At 38.6% G+C, this 26,464-nt stretch overlaps 1 protein-coding gene across 12 annotated transcripts in view; it reads left to right on the plus strand.

Annotated features, from left to right (window-relative positions):
• Positions 1-26,464, plus strand: part of NCOA2 (nuclear receptor coactivator 2) — a 297,105-nt gene that overhangs the window by 232,621 nt on the left and 38,020 nt on the right. For all 12 annotated transcript variants that reach the window (XM_055318183.1, XM_055318176.1, XM_055318178.1 and 9 more), the window contains 8 exons: positions 320-423; positions 4,240-4,417; positions 7,375-7,563; positions 10,703-10,804; positions 11,134-11,277; positions 15,061-15,208; positions 16,901-18,170; positions 25,304-25,514. In XM_055318183.1, the coding sequence (XP_055174158.1) occupies positions 320-423; positions 4,240-4,417; positions 7,375-7,563; positions 10,703-10,804; positions 11,134-11,277; positions 15,061-15,208; positions 16,901-18,170; positions 25,304-25,514 (2,346 nt within the window). The remainder of the gene's footprint in view (positions 1-319; positions 424-4,239; positions 4,418-7,374; positions 7,564-10,702; positions 10,805-11,133; positions 11,278-15,060; positions 15,209-16,900; positions 18,171-25,303; positions 25,515-26,464) is intronic.

Raw genomic sequence — 26,464 nt, forward strand, 5'->3', positions numbered from 1 at the left:
GTGCCATAGCATATAGCAGTTTTGTAATCTAGAAAAAAAAATGCTTGTCGGGGACTAGCAGGAAACCACTAAAGTCATTTTATCAACTGCCTGAAAAGGAGATCTGAGCCACAGGTTCTGGAGGTGAAAAGTTAATGTTCTGGTTGCTGCTTCCAGCAAGTGTCTCCCATCCAATGGCAGTGAGAATGTGTTCTAACTCTTTTATAGCCCCCGTCTGATTCCACTGGAGATTTTAAGAATCATCACAATAAAAATATTTCTGTGTCATTCTGTCCTTGAAAAAGCACTGCCATTTAATTCACACTTATGTTTGTTGCAGAGAAAGCAGCCGCCGCCAACATAGATGAAGTGCAGAAGTCAGATGTGTCATCTACAGGGCAGGGTGTCATCGACAAGGATGCCCTGGGGCCTATGATGCTTGAGGTACCATACCCTCATTTTGGTTATGTACCTTGCACTGTTGTTGCTCTTCACATTGTTATGGTTAATTTTCAGGTGAATGTAATTTAAGGACCGTCTACACTTAATTTTTACTCTTAAGGCTTGAAGTACTGCTGACCTCTGGAGCTCACTAATATGCATTCATCTAGCTCCTGATTTCAGCATATATACATTTCAAAGTATCAATAGATAATTACATGAACCAGATTACCAGACAGCATTCATTTTGGAAAACCATGTTCATAAGTCCTATTAAATTCCATGTTATAATTTTCATTTGAAATGTTCCCCCAATTTTTAGGTTTTATATGTGCCATATCCATATGCCTATATAGGCAGGTTAAAATTCAAGGACCAGATGGAGGTTTATGCTTTTTATTTATGCTGCTTCAAACTAGTTTATCTCACAAAGATGAAAACTGAAATAACAGGCAGAACTGTTAGAGCATCACAAGTGTAGTGGTTGGTCTTAACTCCCTGTTCTTTATTAACTCTGGGAAGTTTTATCACCAGACTACTGTTTAGAATTTGTGAAGTCTAGCTTTCCTATTTTATTAACTAGTACAGTATTAAACACCAAGTGCTATGCTGTACCTATTCCAAAATTAAAATTAAAGATGTAGGCTATGGGAAGATGAGGGGAAAAAATGTTGGTGAATATATAACCAGAAGCAGAGGAGCCCTGAGACATAAATTATGTCAGTTCTCAGATAATTTACTCTGCTGATGATACAATGAGATTGAAAAGCACTGCATGGCCGGAAGCTGGGCAGCATTGCCATGTAGAATCACTTTTATCTTGTGGTAATAGCTGCACATATATGAGAAATTAGGATTTTTAAAACAAAGATAACCAGTGATTGCCCCTTTTTTTCAGTTGGTGCATGTGATGATTTTTATTTTTAGAAAATCCCATTTTGTGAAAATTTATCAGACACTTGGGAGGTGAAGGAGGCGCACAGAAAAAATTAAAAATCGTCTGACCCAATCTTTGTATTTAGAAATAACAGAATTTCTGGAGATGGACCTACTAGTCAAAAGACTCTAAATGACCCTGTGTTGTCCTTTGCTTATTTCTCTTAAGTCAGTAGCTTGACAGTATCCAAGTACAATTTTCAGGGAAAAAGCAAAGACACATTTAACCTGATATTCCAGAGTCAATAAGGAAAGCTAGAGTGCTACTTCCTGCTTAGTTCTTAGAAGCAGATAAGAAAACTCAAACAAGGTAGACTATTTAGAATTAGATGAAAGAGATATGTTCTTGTGAAAATTTTTTGAATTATAAACAAAGTTTATTTGAAAATTATGATAATTATTAGATTATTAGGAAATTCCCAGGTATCTGCATCAGTTCCTTATATGGGGGAATATTACTGTAGGTTGCAATCTGAAAGTCTTGTAATCAGAAATCCTGAAAAAATTTGTGAGGCTTCTAAAAAGAAATATTTGGAGTAACCACAAGACTGTGATCTAAGCCCTCTGAGAACAAATTCATTGATTATAAAAATCAGATTGCAGAATATCAGTGGGCCTTCTCTCATAAAATCAAACCAACGGTTTTACTGTTTCAAAATAGTCTTCTGAGAATTCCGCGTATTCAGATTTGAGCGAGTACTTATGTGGCAGGACTTTAGTGTTAAATATGTTAGAGAGCTAATGCTTGAATCTAGTGACTTTAAGGTTTGAATTTAGTCTTTATCCCTGTTTATGTGGAATAATTTAAATAGGGAAAACTTCTTCTCGTTGAGCTGTTCCTAGGCATAGATGCACACTCATGCTTACATCATAGCATAGTGGTTGCTAGGCAACAAAACCAAATGTCAGCTTTTTTCATCAGCGTATCATAGTGTGCTTTAAAAAAACACAGTCTTATAAGATGAAACACTTTCACCTTTCAGTCATAACTTTGCTACAAACCAATCTTTCGATTGTAGTACAAAGTAGTGGGAAGCTCTTTGCTCTTTGAAAAGTGAACTATAGGTAATATACTTATGAAAATCCCTGGGAATGTATATCTAAAGCACTTAGTTTTAAAGGACTTGTGGCACATAACCAGTCAACTGACTTACCTCCTTTCTCCCTTCACAGAGATACACTTGCACGCACTTACACAAGGTTTTCAGGGGTTGATGTCAACCTAGTATGGAAGTCCATTTCCATACAGTCTTGCTTTGCCCTGCTTATTGCTTATACCATTGGTAAAACATGACAAAATATTTAAGAAAAACTTAAAACTGAATGGTGTTATTTTATTTTTTTAAGAGCTTTTTACTGGTGCCTTATGGTCATTTCTAATTTAAGAGAGCACTTAGTTTTGTGATGGAAATAGAATTAAAGATGGAATATATTCAAAGAAAGCTCACAAAATAGGAGCCTGTTAAATAATAACCCAAGGAAAAACAAACTATGCCCCATCCATACATGTTGATATAACATTCTTCTTAAAGATAGTAGCAAATCCATAGCATGGGGAAACCCAATGGCATAAACTGGGTAGACCAGGTGGCCTTGTTTCCAGGTTTTCCTGATCAACATCACGCCTTTCCTAGTTCTGATCACTCACCTAGGCCATAAACCAGGATTTTGACAATACAGATCAAAAAGGGAAAGGAAGAATCACTAAGAGAAACTCCCTGTACTCTCAACTTTTACATCACCACGGTGAACATGATAGGATCAGATTGGGGTAAATATTGAAGTAGAACATCCTGCTGCAGAATAATCACAAGCATGAGCTTTTGAGTCTGGGTCCCCCTGGATTCAGAGTCCAGCTCTGCCCCTGACTGAGTTCCAAAAGCTTATGCAAATCACTTCACCTCTTTAAGCCTCAATTTCTTCCTTCTCTGTTAATTGGAGAAGATAAAATATAACTTTCAGAGTTGTAAATTTTCAGATGACACAGTATGTTTATGGCACAGTAAACATGCTCATAGTTATTGTCATTATCTTTATTCCCTGACGTGATCCTGGAGTCTTTCTGTCCTTCCCTAATCTAGATTGGAATGACAGCAACGAGGAGTAAGGCCAAGCCACATTGCGGGGAAAACGTTATCCAGGTGGTTAGGGACCTGCATCATGATGACCCAGAGAACAAACAATATAGGAGGGCACGACTATTTAACTTTCCAGTTCTCACTATCAAAAAACAAGGCCTCAAGTCCCCTTCCAGTTTTAAGACAGTGCTGGTCACGTCTCAGCCTGCGATCCCCATTGCCATATGAGAAAGATACTTCCCAGACCCCTTCCCCAAACAATAAAGGATTGACGTTTGAGAACACCAGCACTTCTTTCCTTTTAAACTCTGGCAGCTTTCAGGGTAGCAAAGCTTGGGGTTTGTTGTTTGTTTTGTTTTTTGTCCTTGAACTGGAGGAAAATTATCAGTGACCCTCTCCTCCCCTTGTATTACCTGAGAAACTTTACAACATAGTTACTTTGTATTGGGTTGGGAACATAAACATTCTTGGCAAGGTGGAATCCATCAATATAATTTGGAAAATACAGATAAATGCCTGTACTTAGTTGGCAGTAGTCATCTCCTGATAAAATAACAGAGTAAGTGTTTGTCATTTAGTTTGCAACCAAGAAACCCTGATCTTGGCCCTCTCCCACTTACTAAGATGAAATAGTTGCACCGTAAGGAAATGTGCCCATTGTTCCCCAAAATTAGAAGAGTGGCGACAGAGCACTCTCCTGTCCACGTGTGAGTGACACATCTCCCTCACAGGGGCCATCCCTCCATACCCACTGTGTGCCATTTTCGGTTGAACCCTTCCTCACAGTTTGTGCCTCTTCCCTCAGGCCCTAGATGGGTTCTTCTTTGTGGTGAACCTGGAAGGCAACGTTGTGTTCGTTTCAGAGAATGTGACCCAATACCTAAGATACAACCAAGAGGAGCTGATGAACAAAAGCGTGTATGGCATCCTGCACGTTGGGGACCACACGGAATTCGTCAAAAACCTGCTGCCAAAGTCCATAGGTAAACGATGGTCTGCCAGATGCCTCCACTGCCCCCCATGCCTGCCTGTTCTTGGTCGGAAGGGGTCACAGAGGACTGGCTATAGGGGATAGGAGTAACTAGGTAGTTCTTTAGAGACACTTTTATGAAGTATTCAAAGTCATGGAGAAGAGGCCATCTGCAGACAGTGATCTTGAAGGAATGATCAGGGTTGGGTTTTTTTTTAAAGATTTTATTTATTTATTCATGAGAGACACAGAGAGGCAGAAACATAGAGGAAGAAGCAGGTTCCCTGCAGGGAGCCTGATGTGGGACTTGATCCCAGGATCCCTCAATCATGCCCTGAGCCGAAGGCAGACACTCAACCACTGAGCCACACAGGTGTCCCAGAATGATCATTTTGATCCTATATTTAAAGTACATGAAGATAATTCGGAGAGATAGTATCCTGTGGCAACTGCCTTCCTGGGCCTTGTGTCGTTGTTGGAGCATTGCCAGCTCACTCAGTTTTGTATTTTTTCTCTCTGATCCTAAGAAGTAGGAGGTCATGATAAGTTTGAGATTTAACTTCCCAAAAAACCCCAAAATTTTGAGTCCTACTTATGAAGAGAGTATGCATGTGAGTGCATAGGGAGTTCTAAAAATGTTAGGGAACGAGTAGCATTTAGAGGTTCAAATGCTCTCAGCCTAGGAGCCCTGAATGGGCTCTTTTATTTCCCAGGCCCTTGGGTGGCTCTGTGGGTGTCACCATCAGACACTGCCTCCTTACCCACTCTCCCTGTTCTCACATTCCTGACTTCATCTCCTTTTGAAGATGCAGTCCAAAGGTGTACGTGATTATCGAGGGCCATATTTTAAAGTGAGCGGTTCACAGTGTGCACCCACCTTAGTCGCTGCCCTAGACTGTGGCCGTTCCCACTTACTAAGTGGTTCCTTTTTTAATATTCTCACTTAGACTGATGACACTAAGAACATCTTCACAGATAAAAGGAAGTGCATATTTTAGTACAGAATAAGATCAAGTCCTGAGTTAGCAAGTATTTCTGTTCTTTTTTATCAAATGGTTTGAATTAGTTGGTCTTATTGTTACCACAGTAAATAGAAGGCCCTTTTATGGTTAGCTTTGCCTTGATAGACTAACCCTTTGTTCAAAGGGACTGCAACAGTAATACAAAACATGAATACTCATGTGAGATTCTTTTATTATATTCTCTAGTAAATGAACAAGAAAATGGGATTTCTTATTTCAAGTAACTAATATTTCAAATCTCTTCACTAATTTTATGACTTCCTCAAAGGACCTATACTTATTAATTCACTATTATTAATTCAGTTGTCTAAAGAGCTCTTTTCCTTACTTTATATCATACTTTTTCTATATTTTAAAATTACTTATTAACCTAAGTTAATAAGAACTCTTTTTTTCTTTCTTCTTTGATTTCTCAGTGTAGTAGCCATTATGTAAATCAGCTTTTAAGAATACTGATGGTGGAATAAACTTCCCAAATGTCTGCACAGACATATAAAGCTAGCTGTGGTTCCTTCTGTAATTCTAAAACAGTTCCTTACAGTTAACTTGATGTTTCCTTTTTTCTTTCTGGGCTGTGTTTTTGTCTTTATTCCTTTGCAACCCAGTGTCTATGGGTTTATTAGCATTGCATTCACCAGAACACTGAGGTGCCCTTTTAAGTGTTTTCTAACTAGTGAGTTTTGAGAATATGTTTGCTTATCACTGGCCCTTTTTTTGATCCCTTCTTTCATTGTCCTACTGGTTGTAATATTTTTTAGATAAAACATAAAGAACAGTAAAGAAAAGACAACCAAAATGAGGGTTAGGTTTGGTTCTGATTCTAGCTCTTTCAGTAGCCGAATATCTTTCTCATCAGTTTTCTCATCTGTAGAATGAGAAAGTTGATCTGGTGATCTGTAAACACCCTTCAATTCTCAAAATCAGTCATTTCATTTCTCTTGGTTTCTCTAACACATCCCCCCCCCCAAAAAATTGTCTTTCCTCCATGTCATTATCTTTCTTGAGCTAATACATACATTTCTAAGTATTGACACTAAAGTAGAAGATATGTAGTCTTTCACTTGATAAGAAAGAAGTGACATTAGCAGTGCATCCACAAGGATTTTTTAGTCTTGTTTTTCAAGATTTTATTTGTTTATTCATGAGAGAGGCAGAAACATAGGTAGAGGGAGAAGCAAGCTCCCTGCAGGGAGCCCGATGTGGGACTCAATCCTGGAACTCCAGGATTACACCCTGAGCCAAAGGCAGACACTCAACCACTGAGCCACCCAGGTGTCCCTAGGATTTTTTAATCTTACAGAGAAATGTACACGAAACAAAAGAAAAAGCTACAATAGAGTAATTCAGCAACAGCCAAGTTAAAGATACACACTAAAATTTCTACAAAAGAACAATCTGTGAGAGGAGGCAGTGTGGGGATCTCAGCCTTAGAGCAGGGTACTTTTGGGTGAGAGAAATAGAGGCAGCTGGACACCTGAGACAAAGTAGCAGGAGCTCAGGTGTGCTAGTGGGGATGGCTGGGGAGGCTCTTGCTGGCAGACACAAGAGATCTGGTTAGATGGGTACAATGAGGCTGGCTACTGAGATGCCATTTATCAGTTCAGATGGCCTTCATATCTCTAACTTAATGCATGTTGCAGTTGGTGCCAATTAGAGATTTTTAGGCAGGGGGCAACACTTCTGAAGCTGGAATACAAGTAGGTTGAACCAATTTTCCAAGAAACCAGAGTAAGGAAAACCCAAAAATGAAGAACTGTGTTCTAGTAATAAATAAGCAAGGCCTGAACTTGAAGGAATCAGAATGAAGAGTAAGAAGTATGAAAATTTTTTGGAAAATCCCAAGCATTTTCTGAAATTGTTAAAACATTTGCTTTGTTTTGTTAATTTGGTAGCAGCGAGTCCAAGGTTAGTTCCTTTATAATTGTCAGATTGCTTTTGCCTCGTTCAGTGAATGGGGGATCCTGGTCTGGTGAACCTCCTAGACGGAATAGCCATACCTTCAATTGTCGGATGCTGGTAAAACCATTACCTGACTCGGAAGAGGAAGGTCATGATAACCAGGAAGCACATCAGAAATATGAAACTATGCAGTGCTTTGCCGTCTCTCAACCAAAGTCCATCAAAGAAGAAGGAGAAGGTAGGGCCAAATCTGTGGGATATTTTATATATCTGCGTATTTATTCTTGCACTGCTTTTTTCATACTTTATTATCTAAAAAACTTAGAAGTAGTTTCTTCATTCTTTTTTTTCTTTTTTTAAGATTTTATTTATTTATTCATGAGAGACATAGAGAGAGAGAGGCAGAGACACAGGCAGAGGGAGAAGCAGGCTCCATGCAGAGAGCCCGATGTGGGACTTGATCCCAGGTCTCCAGGATCTCACCCTGGGCTGAAGGTGGCGCTAAACCACTGAGCCATGGGGCTTCCCAGTTTCTTCATTCTTTTTAACCCACTTAATTTTTTGATAAATTCAATTTTTAAGTCTTTAAACCATCACTATCTATAGAATATTCTGCATCGATGGTAGTATTATGTATCATCAATGTCTATTGCAGTCTCCACTGGCTGCACGTGGCTGCTTGAGCACTTGAAATTTCAATAATGCAATTGGGGGATCAAATTTTCTATTTTATTAGGTTTACATTTACATAACCATATATGACTAGTGGCTACCCTACTAAAGCTCTGTCAGTGGTTAAGCTTTCCAGGGATCCTAGGCTCTTCCAAATGTCCACTGCAAGCTACTGGTCTTAGACCTAGAAAAATGCGCAAGTACAAACAATATTTCTCATATACTTTGCAGGAGTTAATGGATTCCATATAGTTTATCCATGGATGCAGGGTCCAGAATATGGTGTAATAGAATGATACTTAAGAGAGAATGGAGATGGGAGTGTGGAATGGAGAGGATTTTAAACTCTTAAGTTCTTAGGCCCTTCCCCTTAATGAGATGCTGATGTAGCATCCGCTCCTATGCTCTCCAAGCGAGCCATTCCATGCTGCTGTCACTCTCTCGTACGAGGCAGTGCATGCAGAATGCATGCATAGCAGAGGAGAGAGGGCAGAGGAGCACTGGTGAATGGAAGCCTCATGGGTTCTTTCATCAGACAAACCAGCTCTTAATTCAGCCACTTACCAACTCTGTGGCTTTGTGCAAGTTTTTTGACCTCTCTGAGTGTCAGTTTACTCTCTTACCAAGTGATGTCAACAGTACCAGTATCACAATGTAGTAAGGATCAAGTCAATATGCCTGAACCATGATTGGCATTAAATACTCCAGAATGGGGCGGGGCGGGGGGGGGATACTCCAGAATATCCCTGACTTACAATGGTTTGACTTACTTTTTTTTGATGTGCAAAAGCCATACACAGTCAGTGAATACCATACTTCAAGGTTTTGCATCCGGATCTTTTCCCAGGCTAGCAAGAAGCCTATAATAATACTCTCTCAGGATGCTGGGCAGCAGACAGTGAGCCACAGCTCCCAGTCAGCCATGCGATCACAAGGACAAACAGCCGGTTCGCTTAAAACCATTCTGTACCCATGCATCCATCCTGTTGTTCACTCTCAGTATAGTATTTAATAAATTACATGAGATGGCCAACACTTTATTAAACATAGGCTTTATGTAGACTAGTGCGTTTGAGCACATTTAAGGTAGGTTAGGCTAAGTTATGATGTTTGGTAGGTTAGATGCATTAAATGCATTTTCAACTTACGGTATTTTCATCTTAAAATGGATTTATCAGGATATAACCCCATTGTGAGTTGAGGAAGATCTGTAGTTAATTTAAATATATATATATTTAATTATATATATTATATATGTATTTAATTATGTATATTCTATATATACACATACATATATGTAATTTGTAATTAAAGTTCACTGAAAAGTAATAGAGTTCTCATAGATGTCATAATTTTTCAAAATTAAGTTTTTATATAGGTATGTAATGTTGAGGGATTTTTTTTTTTCTTTTTATGTAACAGACTGAGCACTGCTAATTCACCTATCTAGGAAACTGTTCTAAAGTGGTATAAAAAAGAGACTTGATTTTGTGCTGTATATTTAAACACTTTTGTATATTTAAAGTCTGGTTCTAGATGTTAATACAGTATGGCATGAGAGTAGGGTTTCTGAACCATGGTATGCTCAGGTTCGAATCCTGGCTTCACCAGTTTTGTATGGTGTTGGGCAGCTTACTTAAACTTGATGTTTTGATTTTCTCCTGTGGTGAATGGAGATAACACTAGTACCTGCCTGGTAGAGTTGTCACAAGGAATAATTGAATTGGTAGCCTCTAAAGCAGCTAAAAAGATGTCTATCTCATAATAAGTGCTCAGAAATTTAGCTTTTATTATGTTGAGAGTAAGGATTACATTTATATTCGGGATACATTACTGGATATATTTAAAGAAATTCTTCCCAGATTTAAAGATGAATAATCATAAATCAGTGACATAAGATAGGAAAATGATTTTTTGACCTTTTTCCCAGCATTTTTGAAATTGAAAGAGCTACACAACGTGCTCTGCATGTTACAAAGATAAATAAAACATTTCCCTGTTCTCTAGAAGTGAACACGGATGAATAAAACAATTGAAGTGGTAAGAAATAAATGCTTAGCATTGGCTATATGAGAAACTAGCCAAGGCTGAGCTTCTAAACTGTAATGCAGCTGCTCTGGCACATGCTACACCTTCCAGGATTTGTTCTCTAAATTCCAATCTAGACTCAGTTTATATTCTTTGTTTTAAATTGCATATTGCCATTCTAGGAGTAGTTACATAGTTGGGTAGAAGGTGTATCTAGTTTTCCTGTATGTGGCAAACCAAAAGCTCAAGAAACAAACCTTGACAAAGCAGAGTATCAGATTTTAGTTTTCCTCATTTGGGTACTTAATGTTGAATTAGGCTGGTTGTTACTATCAGCCGGTGAATAAGAAGGGATTACGTGCTCTTCCATCGATCACTAAGGAGGTAGTTTCAGATTATTAAGCTAGTATGGTGGGTGTACCCTCGCAGCGTGTGTTGTGTGGCTTCAGCAGTGCATCTGACCTGCCCCAGCTCATACCACACAGCACACCTACCCAGTTCCCCAGCTGCTCCCCACTCAGGTGGGGAGAGAATGAAGCCAGTGAGAAGCAGATACAGAGTGTTTTGTCATTCCCTCCCTCATTGATATACAAGGTCGCATTGTCATAAATACATTTGAGTTTGTTTGAATCACTGCAAAAACCTAATATGATAATCATAAATGTATGTGATTAAAGATTTGCAGTCCTGCTTGATTTGCGTGGCAAGAAGAGTTCCCATGAAGGAAAGACCAGTTCTTCCCTCCTCAGAAAGTTTTACTACTCGCCAAGATCTCCAAGGTAAATTTTCTTTCCATAGAAGACTGAAGAAATCATTTGAGACTCTCTCCATATTTGTAATGCAAGGACTCCATTCAGAAGACTAGGAAGAAGCTGGGAATAGTGACTGGTACTGGGGCAGAAGTGTCGAGGAGATGCAGGAGAGAGAGGGAAGGACATTTATTTTTACTGTCTACCCTTTTGGCCCATGTACTTGCGCTACCTATTCTAAATAAATAAATTTTTATCTTTTAAAATGTTAATCATTAAAAAAAATAAAAATAAAATGTCAATCATTGCCATAAATAATAGATCAGTATGTAGGTGTAATGTTTGCTGTTATTTAATAGGCAAGATCACTTCACTGGATACTAGCACCATGAGGGCAGCCATGAAACCAGGCTGGGAGGACCTGGTGAGAAGATGCATTCAGAAGTTCCATGCACAGCACGAAGGGGAATCTGTGTCCTATGCTAAGAGGCATCATCATGAAGGTAAGCATCTCTACGTGGTATTTCTCTTGAAGTTGATTTTGCTATGTTACTGCTTCTACTGGGAGCTTTCTCTGAAACAGTGATGCTGAAGTTCACCTCAGGAAGCTTGGACCTGGTGACTTTTTTGTGTTCATACATATTTGCATCGTCTGGCCCAGAAAATGTTGCCATCTAAAGGAAAATTTAATGGAATCTGAAGGACAGAAGAATGAGATAAATAGGAGATAATTTCATAAAAATAGGAGAAAGGAAAGGGAAAGAGGTCATTTTCTCTGATCATAAGGCTTCTCTCTCTCTCTCTCTCTCTCTCTATATATATATATATATATATATATATATATATATATATGACTACATAATAAGGTACTATTTCATATCAAAAGAAATCTCTGAATCATAAGGAAAATCTGGAAATAAGAATGAAATGAAATTTGTGAGAGCTGCTGAATTCCTGATAGAAGTAACAATGGGATCCCAAGCCCTCCTTCCAGATCATGACCACTGAAGACTGCCCCTCTGTTTCTAGAAGGCCAAAAGAAATGAAGTGATTTGTCTGAGGTCACAGGAAAGCTAGACTGACAGCTAATAAGACAGCTAGAACTAAACCCAAGACTTCAAAGTCCTATGTCAGTAATAATAGCAGCCCTTACTGAGCACCTGGTCTTTGACATGTTCCTTCTTTCCAGTGTCTTGACCCTCAACATTCCTGGGAGGTAAGCATTAGGACTCAAGCTACGGATGGGGAGGCAGAAGCTGGTGAAATGACTGGCTTGTGAGTGTTCATTTATTAATTGTCCGCACTGGAGTTTAATTGGAGGCACATCCTGGCCATCACTCTGCTGTGCTGCTCCCAGATTTCTTCACACAAAATCACATTTCCTCAAGTGCGTTCTGGTTTTTTGTTATATTGGTGAGGACAAAGCACTTATTAAGAACTCAGTGGAGGAGGGAGACACTTCTGGTCTTTCGGTCCTCCTTTCATGGACGCTGTATGTCCTGGCAGGGTGCACTGGGTTAGGAGGCCTGGGTTCACCAGGGAGGGACCATGATGCCCATGATGGATGGGGGCAGCAGGGTGTGCCTTGTAACTCGGCTTGGCAAATTGTCCGCATTTTGGCAGGAAAAAAAACCCTAACTCCTCGTCGAAAACAGAGTTCTAGTGTGTCATCTTCCATTTAATGTGCATCTGTGACCTTAGCATTTTACCAGTAATGTTTGTATACTTAAACTCTGTGCTTTGGGCAGCCCTGGTGGCTCAGCGGTTTAGCGCCACCTTCAGTCCGGGGCATGATCCTGGAGACCTGGGATTGAGTCCCACGTCGGTTTCCCTGCATGGAGCCTGCTTCTCCCTCTGCCTGTGTCTCTGCCTCTCTATCTCTGTGTGTGTCTCTCATGAATAAATAAATAAAATCTTTAAAAATAAAATAAAATAAAAATAAACTCTGTGCTTTAAGATCACTTATGAAAAAGTACATACCATAGTAAGTGACCCCTCTCCCCATCTCATTTTTTTCTCATCATATCTTTTTCATCTTATTTATCCATCTTAGAAATAAGTACATAACCCAGCAGTTTGTGCCTTTCAGCATTTTTCTCTAAGTTGGAAAGAATAAGGAAGTAAATATTCTATATTTGGCAGAAATCAGTGTTTAACCTACTGTTTCACTAGATCTGGTTTAAAATTTAAAAAATAGTAATGATGGGGCACCTGAGTAGCTCAGTTGGCTAAGCCTTCCGACTCTTGTTTTGGCTCAGGTCATGGTCTCAGCATCATGGAATCAAGCCCCTAGCTCAGCAAGGAGTCTACTTCTCCCTCTCCATCCCTTTCCCCCTGCTCTCATGCTCTCTTGTTCAAATAAATAAACATTGTTTTAAAAGATAGTAAGAAATAAATAATAAGTAAAATTTTAAAATCACCATGAGCAAACACATTCAATGTTCTTGAGTCCTGAGTAGCAGTGCCCTACACTCAATTCTGTGGTTTCCTGATTCCTTACAAAAGGGTTTACAGAAATGTACCAGGCAGCATGGTAGGCTTACGCAGGTGGGACCCACTGAAAGGAAACTACAAAATGTAGAAATACACTACATCCAAATGTGTGAAGTAGATAAGATCGAAGGTAATCAATCACATTGAATAAAAATCTACTAAAAGTTTATGTTTTAATGGAAGAGCTTCCTAAGTGAATTCAGGTGCATGCACAAACATATCTACTTAAGTAGAGATGTTTGATGTAGACCAAAGAGAAAATCTTAAGTAATTACAGATGAAATCCGAAATTTTAAGCTATTGAAAATAGGAATCCCATTATAAATATTGTATTTATTCTGCCTTACAGGAACCTACTCATTGTGCAGAAAGCAAGATATACATACATACAGTAATTCATTGCTAGTACTACCACTTCAGAGTAACTTCATGCAACAGTTAATGGCAGAAATACCTAAATTCTGCATGTAACTGAAACTGCAGAGGGGATTTCATCAAGGAAATTGCTCAAAGTAAAATTTTACCAAGAAAACTCCAGATCCATATTATGTGTCAGTGACTCCCTCTCTCACTAACTCACTTGTGACTATTTTGTGAAATCATGAATATGCTCGGGCTAGCTGTTCTTGGAACTAGCTATTCAACCCACAAAATTTGTTTAGAAGATTATGTGATAAAAACATGGTAGTCGGGCAGCCCCGGTGGCGCAGCGGTTTAGCGCCGCCTTCAGCCCAGGGTGTGATCCTGGGGACCCAGGATCAAGTCCCACATCGGGCTCCCTGCATGGAGCCTGCTTCTCCCTCTGCCTGTGCCTCTGCCCCTCTCTCTCTCTCCTCTCTCTCTCTCTCTCTATGTGTGTGTCTCTATGAATAAATAAATAAAATCTTAAAAAAAAAACATGGTAGTCTTCTTAAAAAGGTTTAAGAGGGTAACCAAATTACATGGCTACTTTTTTTCTGAATCAAATGTTCTTTTTTTAAAGAAATATTCTTTTTTGATAGGCAGTATTTGACAGCTTCAAAATATAGTTGTTTTAAAAAGATAAATCTGAAGTTTTAAGAGAAATTATATTAACCCAGTTGGTGTATGTTATATGTTCTTCTGTTGTCTCACAAATGGAAACAACCAGATTCTTTATTCAGAAATTAAACTAATTCCCCTTTTATTGTTTCAGTTGCCTATTTAGCCTTTTTGTCCTCTGAAAAGATTTTTCTGACTGTTTATCTTTTACTTCCTGTTGTCCTATCACAGAAATAATACTTCTTACATACTGAGAAATAGAATGGGGATAGTATTATGAGATGATGAGGAGTAATAACTTCAAGATGAATATTCAGAGAATATATTTAATATCCTAAATTTTACTATAATATTTTTTTTAGTTTAAAAGAAATTTAAAGGCAAATTGTGCACTTTAAAGGTATCATGTTTATGCATTATATTGTTTTCTGATATTTTGAACAAATCATTGAAAACTAGTTTTGAGTCCATAAATGGTTTACACTCTTTTTTGCATTAGTACTGAAGATTTTAAAAAGAACATAGTTTGAGGGTCTAAGCCTTATTTTAAAAACAAAACAGTACATTGAACTTATTAGTTTTTTGAGTAAAAGATAAATGTGCTTTTAAAATGTTAAAATGTTTCAGTATCATGAAATAGTACTTAGACTCTTGTTAACATGCCCATGAGAAAATATGAAACTTAATGAAGTTTATTACTATGTCTTATCCCACCCCCACTCTTTGATCTTTTTTTTTCTAAACATGCATTCTGTTTCCTTGCTTGCCTACAGTGCTGAGACAAGGATTGGCGTTCAGTCAAATCTATCGTTTTTCCTTGTCCGATGGCACTCTTGTTGCTGCACAAACGAAGAGCAAACTCATCCGTTCTCAGACTACTAATGAACCTCAGCTTGTAATATCGTTACATATGCTTCACAGGTAATCCTAGTTATAAGAAATCACTTTTCCTTCCCCAAGTCAAGAGGAAATGGTACAAAAGCAACAGATCACCCTAGAGCTTTCCAGCCTTGTTAGACATTTCTGCTCATCAGCCCCAGGCATGTAAAATATAAAATTAAGTTGCTATTAACTTTTGGCTAAAAGACAATTTATGATACTAGCAAAGTAGGGCTATACTTCGGATTTTTGTCTTAATGCTAGTGAATTTTAAACCCAGCTGGAAGAACACAGGCTAGCACTCACTTGGCTCAGACATGACCACCTATATCAGAGAAGGGAAAATTGATCAGTTCCCAGGGAGACATGTGTGATTCAGAACTATTGAAGCCACTAGCATGATTTCTGCTTCTGTGTGCTGAAATCTAAAACTTTCAAATATATATACTTAGAGGGAATATTTTAGATTTTTTTTCCTCAGGTTTAAATTAACTTCTTGACATAAGCCTTTAAATTGAAAGGTAATAAAGATTTCCATAAAAAACGAAAGTACAGAAAATTAAATGTTGACTTTAAAATAAATGTCATAAACTATATTGTTTTAGAGCACAAATTTAGGAAAATGATTACGTTTCAAGTTATATATAAGTATTTATGTATGTGCTATATAAAACTTTATGAGGTACTATCAGAAGATACATAAAGTGGCACTGGTTAAAGAGTCCCCTTTTATTACATTTCTTGATTATGTACTTTCTTATTTAGGGATTAAAAAAAAAAATCAGGCAGCCCTGTTTGCCAACTGTTAATAAATCTGACCTCAAACCAAAACAATTTGAAAGTGATTACAGATGTGCCAAATTTCACCCCCCCCCCCAAGTGAAAGCTGATGTTTGACAATTTGTGAAACCTGTTTTGTTTGGATTTGTGAACACATGTGGTAACTCACAAGTGACTGCCAAGGCTGTAAATTAAAGCTCATAGGGTTTGGGAAATCACCTAGCCCAGAAAACCTGCTTTTAGTCACTAGAAAGGAGTGGATTGGAGTTGTCTAGGCGTTGGAGAATAAGATCACAGACCAAGATCACTCTGTAGTTCTGTTTCTTGTTGTCTGTTTTGGAGGCTCTTGCTTTGACTTGCAAGGGGATCTGTTAGACAAGGTGATCTAATTCTAAATACTTTTGGTAACTTTATCAGCTCTAGAACTTGTAGCCTTTCTAATAGTTAGAGGTGAGTTTCCCCCTCTCCCCCCGTATTGAGCCAAGTAGTATACCTCAGAGCTCTCTGGACTTACAGACGTGTCTATTGTTAGGAATTGTAATCTGGCAAATAATTGAAGACCGCTCTACTTGTTTGGGTCATTCCTTTAAGAGGTAGTACAAGTTCTCAGTTATTCCTGATAATATGTCATGTAATGAGAAAGGGGTTATTATGTAATTGGAACCTCTCTAATGTCTTGTCTAGTTACTATGGTGTCAGTACAGTAGTAGTTGAATTTAAAGATACCCCCTCTGTAAAACCGCAGACATCTTAATGAGTTGACTGAAAAACATCACTCTTGATCCAAAATTATGCACGTTCGGTCTTGTCCATAATTGCAGATTGTTTCATCAGAGTATTATCTGTCCTTTAAAAATAGTCTGTTCTTTTAAAGAAAAGAGGCCATCTCACTTTTTAAATTAATAACAACTTGCTAAATGTTTTTCCTTCTATATTTCTTTCCTCGTTATACAGAGAGCAGAATGTGTGTGTAATGAATCCGGATCTGACTGGACAAGCGATGGGGAAGCCATTGAACCCAATTAGCTCTAGCAGCCCTGCCCATCAGGCCATGTGCAGTGGGAACCCAGGTCAGGACATGACCCTCAGTAGCAATATAAATTTTCCCATCAATGGCCCAAAGGAACAAATGGGCATGCCCATGAGCAGGTTTGGTGGTTCTGGGGGAATGAACCATGTGTCGAGCATGCAAGCAACCACTCCTCAGGGTAGTAACTATGCACTCAAAATGAACAGTCCCTCACAGAGCAGCCCTGGCATGAATCCAGGACAGCCCAACTCCATGCTTTCGCCACGGCATCGCATGAGCCCCGGAGTGGCTGGAAGCCCTCGGATCCCGCCCAGTCAGTTTTCCCCTGCAGGAAGCTTGCATTCCCCTGTGGGCGTTTGCAGCAGCACAGGAAATAGCCATAGCTACACCAACAGTTCCCTCAACGCACTTCAGGCCCTCAGTGAGGGGCATGGGGTCTCCCTGGGGTCGTCGTTGGCTTCACCAGACCTAAAAATGGGCAACTTGCAAAACTCTCCCGTTAATATGAATCCTCCCCCACTCAGCAAGATGGGAAGCTTAGACTCCAAAGACTGTTTTGGACTTTATGGGGAGCCATCTGAAGGTACAACCGGTCCAGCAGAGAGCAGCTGCCATCCTGGAGAGCAGAAGGAAACAAATGATTCCAACATGCCCCCGGCTGTGAGCAGTGAGAGAACTGATGGACAGAACCGACTGCATGACAGCAAAGGACAGACCAAACTCCTCCAGCTGTTGACCACCAAATCTGACCAGATGGAGCCTTCGCCCCTGTCCAGCTCTCTGTCGGACGCCAACAAGGACTCCACGGCTGGCTTGCCCGGCTCTGGGTCCACGCACGGGACCTCGCTCAAGGAGAAGCATAAGATTTTGCACAGACTCTTGCAGGACAGCAGTTCCCCTGTGGACTTGGCTAAGTTAACGGCAGAAGCCACAGGCAAGGAGCTGAGCCAGGAGGCGAGCAGCACAGCTCCCGGCTCAGAAGTGACAATTAAACAAGAGCCAGTGAGCCCCAAGAAGAAAGAGAATGCACTACTCCGCTACCTACTGGATAAAGATGATACTAAAGATATTGGTTTACCGGAAATAACCCCCAAACTTGAGCGACTGGACAGTAAGCCAGACCCTGCCAGTAACACAAAATTAATAGCTATGAAAACTGAGAAGGAGGAGATGAGCTTTGAGCCTAGTGACCAGGTACGTTTTGTTACATGTCCTCTCAAGTATACGAATCTATATCCATCAAGGATTTTCATGGGGGCATTTTGAGGCCTTGGGTGTTGTTCTTACTGGGAAACACCTAATTCTCACTGAAGCTATCTGTTCCAAACACTCCTGTCTAGCAACAAGTGACATTGTCATAAACCCAGGGTAGGCTGACCTTTCTTATTTTTTATTTTTTTTTGTACAGGACCAAGTGATAAGTATCTTAGGCTTTACAGACCATACAGTCTGTGCCACAGCTATTTGGCTCTGCTGCTATAGTGCAAAACCAACCATAGACCCTATACAAGCAGATGAGAGTGCTGTGTTCGATAAAACTTTACCTACAGAAACTGATATTTGGATTTTATACAGTTTTCCTGTGTTACAAAATACTCTTTTGATTCTTTTTTCAATTATTAAAAAATGTAAATCCATTCTTAGCTCAGAGGCCATAAGAAAACAGGTGGTGGGCAGGATTTAGCCCACAGGCCAGCTGTATAGTTTGCTGACCCTGTTAATAGAAGATGCCTAAATTGGAGATAATCACGTCCTTGAAACTGGCTTTGTCAGGACAGACTTAATTAAATTATTTCCCATTTACCTTTCTCTCTTTTAAAGATCAGAGTTTGGTTTCCAAACTAATGAAGATCATCGTACCTCTCTCTATTGTCAACTGATACTTCTGGTTAATGTTAAATTATTTTATTTTTTGAAAGAGTTACTTTTGACATAGTAGTTTGGCATAAGATGTCTCGTGGGGACTCGGTGACAGGCTGGATTAATGATCCAAGACTTCACCCTGCATTATCAACTCTCTAATCCCTGGGAATAGCCCTGTACTTTAAATCTTTTAAGTCATGATTGGTTAACAAATGAAGAAGCTACATAGGCCTTTCTACTTAAAATGGTTTAATAATTTGTCTTGAAATTTGTTTTGCAAGTGGGTAGTTTATGTGTCACTGTCTTGGGGGACTAGGTGTGGATGGGGAGAGAAGAAAACAGTACTCTCTTACTATAATCTTGAACTCTGCTGAGTCAGCAGAGGCTGGCCCAGGGGCAGGTCTAGGATTGAAAGCTGGAATCAGGAGAGCTGAGGCTGTATATGCCCTTATAACTGGACTCCATCCACAGCTCTAAGCACTTAGCTTCCTTTATTTCACTTTGGTGTCTTGGCAGCTGCTATGTTCCTAAAGACAGATAGGATTTTTTAAAACTTTTGTGCCCTTCGGAAGGGAAGCATCCTAATTATATAATCATCTTTGATAATTAATCCTGGAACTTAGATGTTAGTGCAGGGTTCGATAATACAGCTATTCTGTAATGCTGCAAAATCAGTAAATGGGGAAAACTCAGAGTTTCAACAGAAAGTTAATAGCAATACGTTGGATTAAGTGTAGTCTGAAACCGGATTGACAACTGTAAATGTTTTAATCTTTTGAGGTTTTACTAGATTAGAATATGCAGAGCTAGTGGCAGTTCAGAGTGGCAGGCACAGATACTGTCACTCAGGTCTCCCTAACACATGTTAGAGGGCAAGATGGTGACTCATGTGAGCCACCTTAGCTAAGTGGCTGGCCCCTCCCTCCATACACAGAATTTATTTCTATCCTAGGCCTGAGGCCCTAGGGACTTAGAGGGCCAGGGGAGGGGGACACTGTTGGCATTTCTATATTTAATGTCTGATTACGCTAACTTCAGACAAGAAATTGACCCAAAACAAAGAATTTTTTTTTTAAAGTCCTTGAGTCACTTGCTGTTTCTAATTGTTGTTTAGCAGAAACATTTTTCTAATCAAAATCTTCTCACCTAGAGAACATAATCAGCACAAATCTGTTATTTTGGATAGACCAAAAAGTAATGTGTATACACACACACACTATTTTTTTTCTTAATGAAACCAGTCCCTGGTCTCATCCTCCATTCACTTCCATTTAAAAATAAAACTCCACCAAAAAACACTGCTTCAGAGCAAATTTAACATTGAAAACATTGCAACTTGAAAAGAAAAGTTACCACAGGAAGTATGCATTACCTAAATTTAGATCAAAGTTAGAATGACTTACTTGAAGGAAAAAACAGTGATTCTTTTCCCTCCTGCTCTCCCTTTGCTATTCCCAAAACAGATTAATTGTATCTCCTTTGAACTGCTGTACCAGTTTGTTAAAGTTTTTCTTTCATTTCAAGGGAATACAAGTTTTTTATTTAATAAGATAAATGGTTAGGGGCCTGAATTACACACTTAACTGTCTTGTTATTTTGACTCAGAAAAGAGCCATTAACCAAGCGTGTGTTTAGCCTACCTATAACTTATTAAGGACAGGAAGTACTTCGATGGCGCTATTATACCTAAAATAGCGTTCCTTACTGGGTAGAGTATTTAAACAACATTTGTTTCTATGGCATTTCGTCACCAACAGGAAGCAATGTCAGAAAAATTTCCAATATGTTTACCGACTTTTAAGTCACATACTTATTTACCCAGTGGAGTATGTTGATAGTCTTAAATTCTTTCTGATGCTACCAGGCCACTTATAATGAGGGCTTACAACTAGTCTGCAAGGAACGTCTTGTAGACATTTCTCCACTAGAAAGGAAAGCCATATTTTAAACTGGTAATGTCCTGAAAATTTCCCTCCAAATGTGGTAGAATTGTATTACCATCTTTTAACAATTTTACCATTTTAAAAATAATTCTATGTTAGGCAAATGTGGTAAAATTACACTTTTTATTTAAATTTTTGAAAAGATGTTTTATAACTTATTAAAATACTTATGTTATTAAAATGCATGTACTCTTTATATTTCCTTCAGAGGACCAGTTGATTTGACACATGAAAAATTCATAAAACCAGAAAAATGAAAAATTAAAGAAATCAAGTCCAATTTTCATTTTGTAGAACTTTTATAAAAATCTTTCTGACTCATTTTCTGCCTGAAATAGTTTAAACTAACTATTCAAATTGATGTGGCTAATTTGAGCATTCGAATAGATGCCTAAGCAAAACTTTGAAGAATCTTGGCAAAGCATTTTAAAGGAAGGCATTAATTTTTTTGTCTTGTGAAGAAATGCCTAACAAAGTAGACACGGACTAGAACTTTTTTGTGGGGGGACAGGGAGGGGCATATTTGATCAGAAACTTAATGTGATCAAATCTATCCCTTCCAGAACTACAAAAGAGAATGCCGTAGTTGTCAGATTTTATTGCCAAACAGCCAAAGGGGTTATAGTAGACATTCTGAATTTTATCTCCTTGATGAAGAACATTTAAAGTACACTTAAGACAATTAGATGAATGTTAAATGCATACTCCAAAAATGAACAAGAAATAAACACATGCAAAACAATATTATCTCTAATGGGGAAAGTTACATAAGGTATTCTTCTGGTGGTAAGCTGGATGAATTCAAATAGTGTCCATAGTTATGGGGATCCAAAGAACCAATTTCTTTTGAATATACACCAAGAAGTTCCTGCATGGCTTCCTTAAGACAAAGAAGCCTTTAGTTACTTGTCAGAACTAGACTGACCCACAGTTGAATTTGATCGGCTCTTAAAATGGCAGAGATTAAATCAGTTTTAATACATTTTTTTAATAACATGCTTTTTAAAAATGAAAATCGAGCAGCCTGGGTGGCTCAGTGGTTTAGCGCCACCTTCAGCCCAGGGCGTGATCCTGGAGACCTGGGATCGAGTCCCACGTCGGACTCCCTGCATGGAACCTGCTTCTCCCCTTTCCTGTGCCTCTGCCTCTCTCCTTGTGTCTCTCATGAATAAATAAAAATCTTAAATAATAAAATAAAAACCAAGGAAAATATTGGATTTAAAATTTTCTAATTATTTGAAATTTAAAAGCCAATAAATTGACTTAAGCCATCCAAATATGGTTTAATAAATATGGTTTGGTTTTTTTGTTTTGTTTTTTAGATTTCATTTATTTGAGAGAGAGAGAGAGCACAAGTGGGGGGAGGAGCAGAGAGGAGAGGACAAGCAGACTCGGCTTGATCCCAGTACCCTGAGATCATGACCTGAGCTGAAGGTAGATGCTTAACCTCCTGAGGCACCCAGGCGCCTCGAACATCCAAATATATTTTAAAATCTTATATGTATAATGTTAGACTTAGAATTTTGTCATTAGAACTCTTTGAAACTATGCTGATAATTATTTTTGTTTGACATTTTTTAAAGGATAATTTTATTTGCATGGAAAGAGCGTAAAAAGGAAAGGTAGGAGTCGGTACAGGCTGTTGTTAATCTACATTGTAAAAACTTTCTTTGGGATCCCTGGGTGGCGCAGCGGTTTGGCGCCTGCCTTTGGCCCAGAGCGCGATCCTGGAGACCCGGATCGAGTCCCGCGTCGGGCTCCCGGTGCATGGAGCCTGCTTCAATTTCTGCCTGTGTCTCTGCCTCTCTCTCTCTCTGTATGACTATCATAAATAAATAAAAAAATTTAAAAAAATAAAAATAAAAAAAATAAAAACTTTCTTTTACACGTATCTGGGATTAGGGGCAAATATAAGAGCATTCATTGAGGATAATAATATATATTTATTATTGTTTATATGAACCTATTTATTTTGATGTTTCTCATCCACGGCAGTCTGCAAAACTTTCTCAAGAAGCAACTTATTACTTACTCTCTACTTCCTCCCTTTGCACCCCCAATACCTCCCCCCACACATATAATGAGCTTCAAGGGCCACTTTTTAAAATACATAAGGCAGCAGCATAGTAGGTAAGCTTGGTTTTATAGGACAGCAGTAAACATCAGTTTATTAGACTCTCTTTCTTATCTCTATAGGTATTTGAATGACACAATTACAAGGATAGCACAGATTTTTATGAAATATTTTTCCGCGAAAATAATGGAAATTACAAGAATTTCTATGAGAAATTTAGTTGATCCCGGGAAATTTTCTTAAATCACAAGTTAACATGGTTGACTGAGTGTCCATTACTATGTTCCAGGCACTATCCTTGGAGGACAATAAATGTTCATAGTGATGTTTATACCCTTTGTGTTTAGCAAAACATGATAAAGATAGATTTACAATGGAGTCACTTTGCATGTACATTTAACTTACACAATATTATCTATCCACACTCAGAAGAAAGGAATAGGTGACTATGAAGTGGTTAAGAAGTAGTGTGAGCCTATCATTTTACCCAATAAATATGTACCCTAGCAGAGTGATCGTGAGATGAGCGACAGTTTACTGGGTGTTGGTACTCCTGTGGCTCTAAGAGTGTGAAAATGTAGCCACATGTTTTTTAAACGCACAGCTCCTACATACACGACATCATTTAGGACTCAGATAAGAAAGAGTGGTGTGCTTCCACGCTAGAGGAGAACCTGACTGTGTTGCCCTTGGAGGGGACAGAGATGTGCATTGAGATGTCTGCTGAGGGAGTTTTGGGGTTTTGTTTGTTTGTTTTAAAGATTTTATTTATTCATGAGAGACACAGGCAGAGACCTAGACAGAGGGATAAGCAGTCCTAGACATTGGGGAGCCCAGTGCAGGACTGGATCCCAAGACCCCCGGGATCATGACCTGAGCCAAAGGCAGACGCTCAGCCACTGAGCCACTCAGATGCCCTTCTCTAAGGAGTTTTAAGGATCATTTTATCTGTCTGTCTAGACTTTGGGATGTTAACGTTGGAACCCAACCCTTACCTAAGATGTATCTTTCCCATATTTGATGCCTCCATCTTTTGTTAGAAATGTGTAACTAAACTAGAAAATGGTCTTGTAATTGTCCCAACAGCACACTGGGAATCTTCTAGAAAGTGGATCTCTAGGTTATTACGAAGCTAGTTGACTCTGAACGAGGAATCAAATAAAATGTCACTTCAATTTATCTTTCCCAACTTGAGAAATATGTCCACTAAGACTTCCCATACAGATATTACATGTGCCATAAATTGCAAAATCTTTAGCAAATCCAACATCTGCATGGGGAATAGGAGTTATAGAATAAAACCATGAGCCCTTTTGCTTCAAGTGTACCTCTTGTCAGATATAAACAATTTCATTTGAATTCCCTCTGTTGACAAAATATCTAGTCATGGCCAAGCAAGGATTCAAAGTCCATCCAGTGATTTTGGGGAAATTACCTAACTTCTGTGTTTCCACCCACACATCCTAGAAATCATTCTTACCACTTTCTTCATTAGAAACTACTAACATTTAATTTATCCATTTTCTTGTCTTGTGGGCACTGCGTGATTTTAAACACTTGGCACATGGATAAGTTCTACTTAAAGAATATAAAATAGGTTGAGCTTTCTGGAAGAAAAGTAGTAAGTATGAGATAGTGATGGTATTTACTTTTCTTATTTTGATGTTGGTAATTGAAATGAACTTACTTCAGTAAAAAGAAGAGCCCTGAGAAACATCATTCTGCCTTCTGTGAAGCCAGGTTAATAGAATCTATGCATGGGGACACCCATGTTTTTATCCTGCTTCCCTACATTTTGTCACCTAAGCTGGTGAGTGACTAAGAAGGCCAGTGTCATTTGAAACTGAAAGTGCAAGCAGGAAAAAAAACACCAGTCAAATTGAGAAGGCAATGCTTAACTATTCATGATTACTTTGAGCTTATTTTGTTTTTTACCCCATACTCTTACAAAGAGAAGTCCTAGAAGGAAAGAACCATTTACAAAATACTGATGTAGTGTAAACTTGAATCATATTTTTTTTTACCAGTTTTTTGTCGCTGTTATTTCTTAGTGTTAGCCACAAAACCTAGACCTGGACTATAAGTCATAATACACTCAGTTAATTAGAAATACATATACTCATGATTGATTGAATTATTAGCATACAATAAAGAGGAATTTATACATTGCCAATGAATCACAATGCTGGGAGGGAGCTTTCTAATTCATCACCACTCTTTTCTAGATGAGGAAATTGGGGCCTAAAAGGTTAAGTGATTTGGCCTTTGTCAATTTAATTTTTAAAAATGATCAATTCACTTGTTAGATGAGAGGTGTGCATGAGTGTCTGCATCTTTTGTTTGGCTGTGGTGGTGCCTTATGCCAGTGAGGTCTGTAATTGTAGCTGGGGCTGTGGTGCCCACACTCAGGGCAGGACTGGATCAACTCTTCTGTTTGTTCACTGCAGCCTGGCAGTGAGCTGGACAACCTGGAGGAGATTTTGGATGATTTGCAGAATAGTCAATTACCACAGCTTTTCCAAGACACGCGGCCAGGTGCCCCTGCTGGATCAGTTGACAAGCAAGCCATCATCAATGACCTCATGCAACTCACAGCCGAAAACAGTCCTGTTACACCTGTTGGAGCCCAGAAAACAGCGCTGCGAATTTCACAGAGCAGTGAGTATGAGATATTGATGGTTATGCCAAGAAATTCCCATATAATCCCCATTAGAAACAGTGATTATTAAAATCTGATACAAACAGCTTAGTCACTTCAAGGTTTTTGTGGTCAAATAGCACCATCTACTGTCCTGGTTCTTCAAAACATCACTCAAAATGGACTCTGGTGAACATGGCCTTCCAGCGTGCTCTTGTGGTTAATTTAATCAACACGGAGTGAGCCTGACCTACATAGATAAAGTTCTTTGGATGATTGTCATGTCTCCCTTTATTTTAGCTGCTGCCTTCAGAAATGGAGTTTAAAATAGACTTTATGTGCCTTAATATATAAGTGGATACTTTAAACGTAGAAAATTAGAAAGTTAGGCTGACTTTTTAGGAATAAAATGCTATTAAAAATTCTTAATATTTAACCATAATATGTGAACAGGCTACACACATTAAAAATATCCTATCTCTTAGGAATAATTCTAAAAATACCAGTTCAAATGGAACTTTATCATACATGTTTTTAAGTGCACTTTAATAAAATCTTGAAGACCTTAGACTATTTTAGAAAAATACGTTTTTTTCTATCATTTATTCTTTTTATTTTAGATTTCTAAAGTTTAAGTAAATTCTTTCTTCACCATAATCACTTAGTTTACAAACTTGATGTATGTAAAGTCCAACAGTTTTGAATGGAAGAAATTACATTTCCTGTGCAAAGAGATGTGATTTACAGAAAGATAAATGATGTCCTTAGTGTTCACTTGGTGAACAGAATGACTTTTCCCTTGTCAGGTACTGTCTGATTCAGTGCTCAGCATTTGTTCTCAAACCAGAAATGGCAACCACCAACCAAATCACAAAATATCTTTAATTACTAGATCTTTCCTCAAGTGGTTCTTGATTATTCTGGAATGGATAAAACAAAATAGTTTGTTGTCATCTCTCAAACCTCCATG

The sequence above is a fragment of the Nyctereutes procyonoides genome, unplaced genomic scaffold (genome assembly GCF_905146905.1).
Source record: "Nyctereutes procyonoides isolate TBG_1078 unplaced genomic scaffold, NYPRO_anot_genome, whole genome shotgun sequence".
Classification (NCBI taxonomy): domain Eukaryota; kingdom Metazoa; phylum Chordata; class Mammalia; order Carnivora; family Canidae; genus Nyctereutes; species Nyctereutes procyonoides.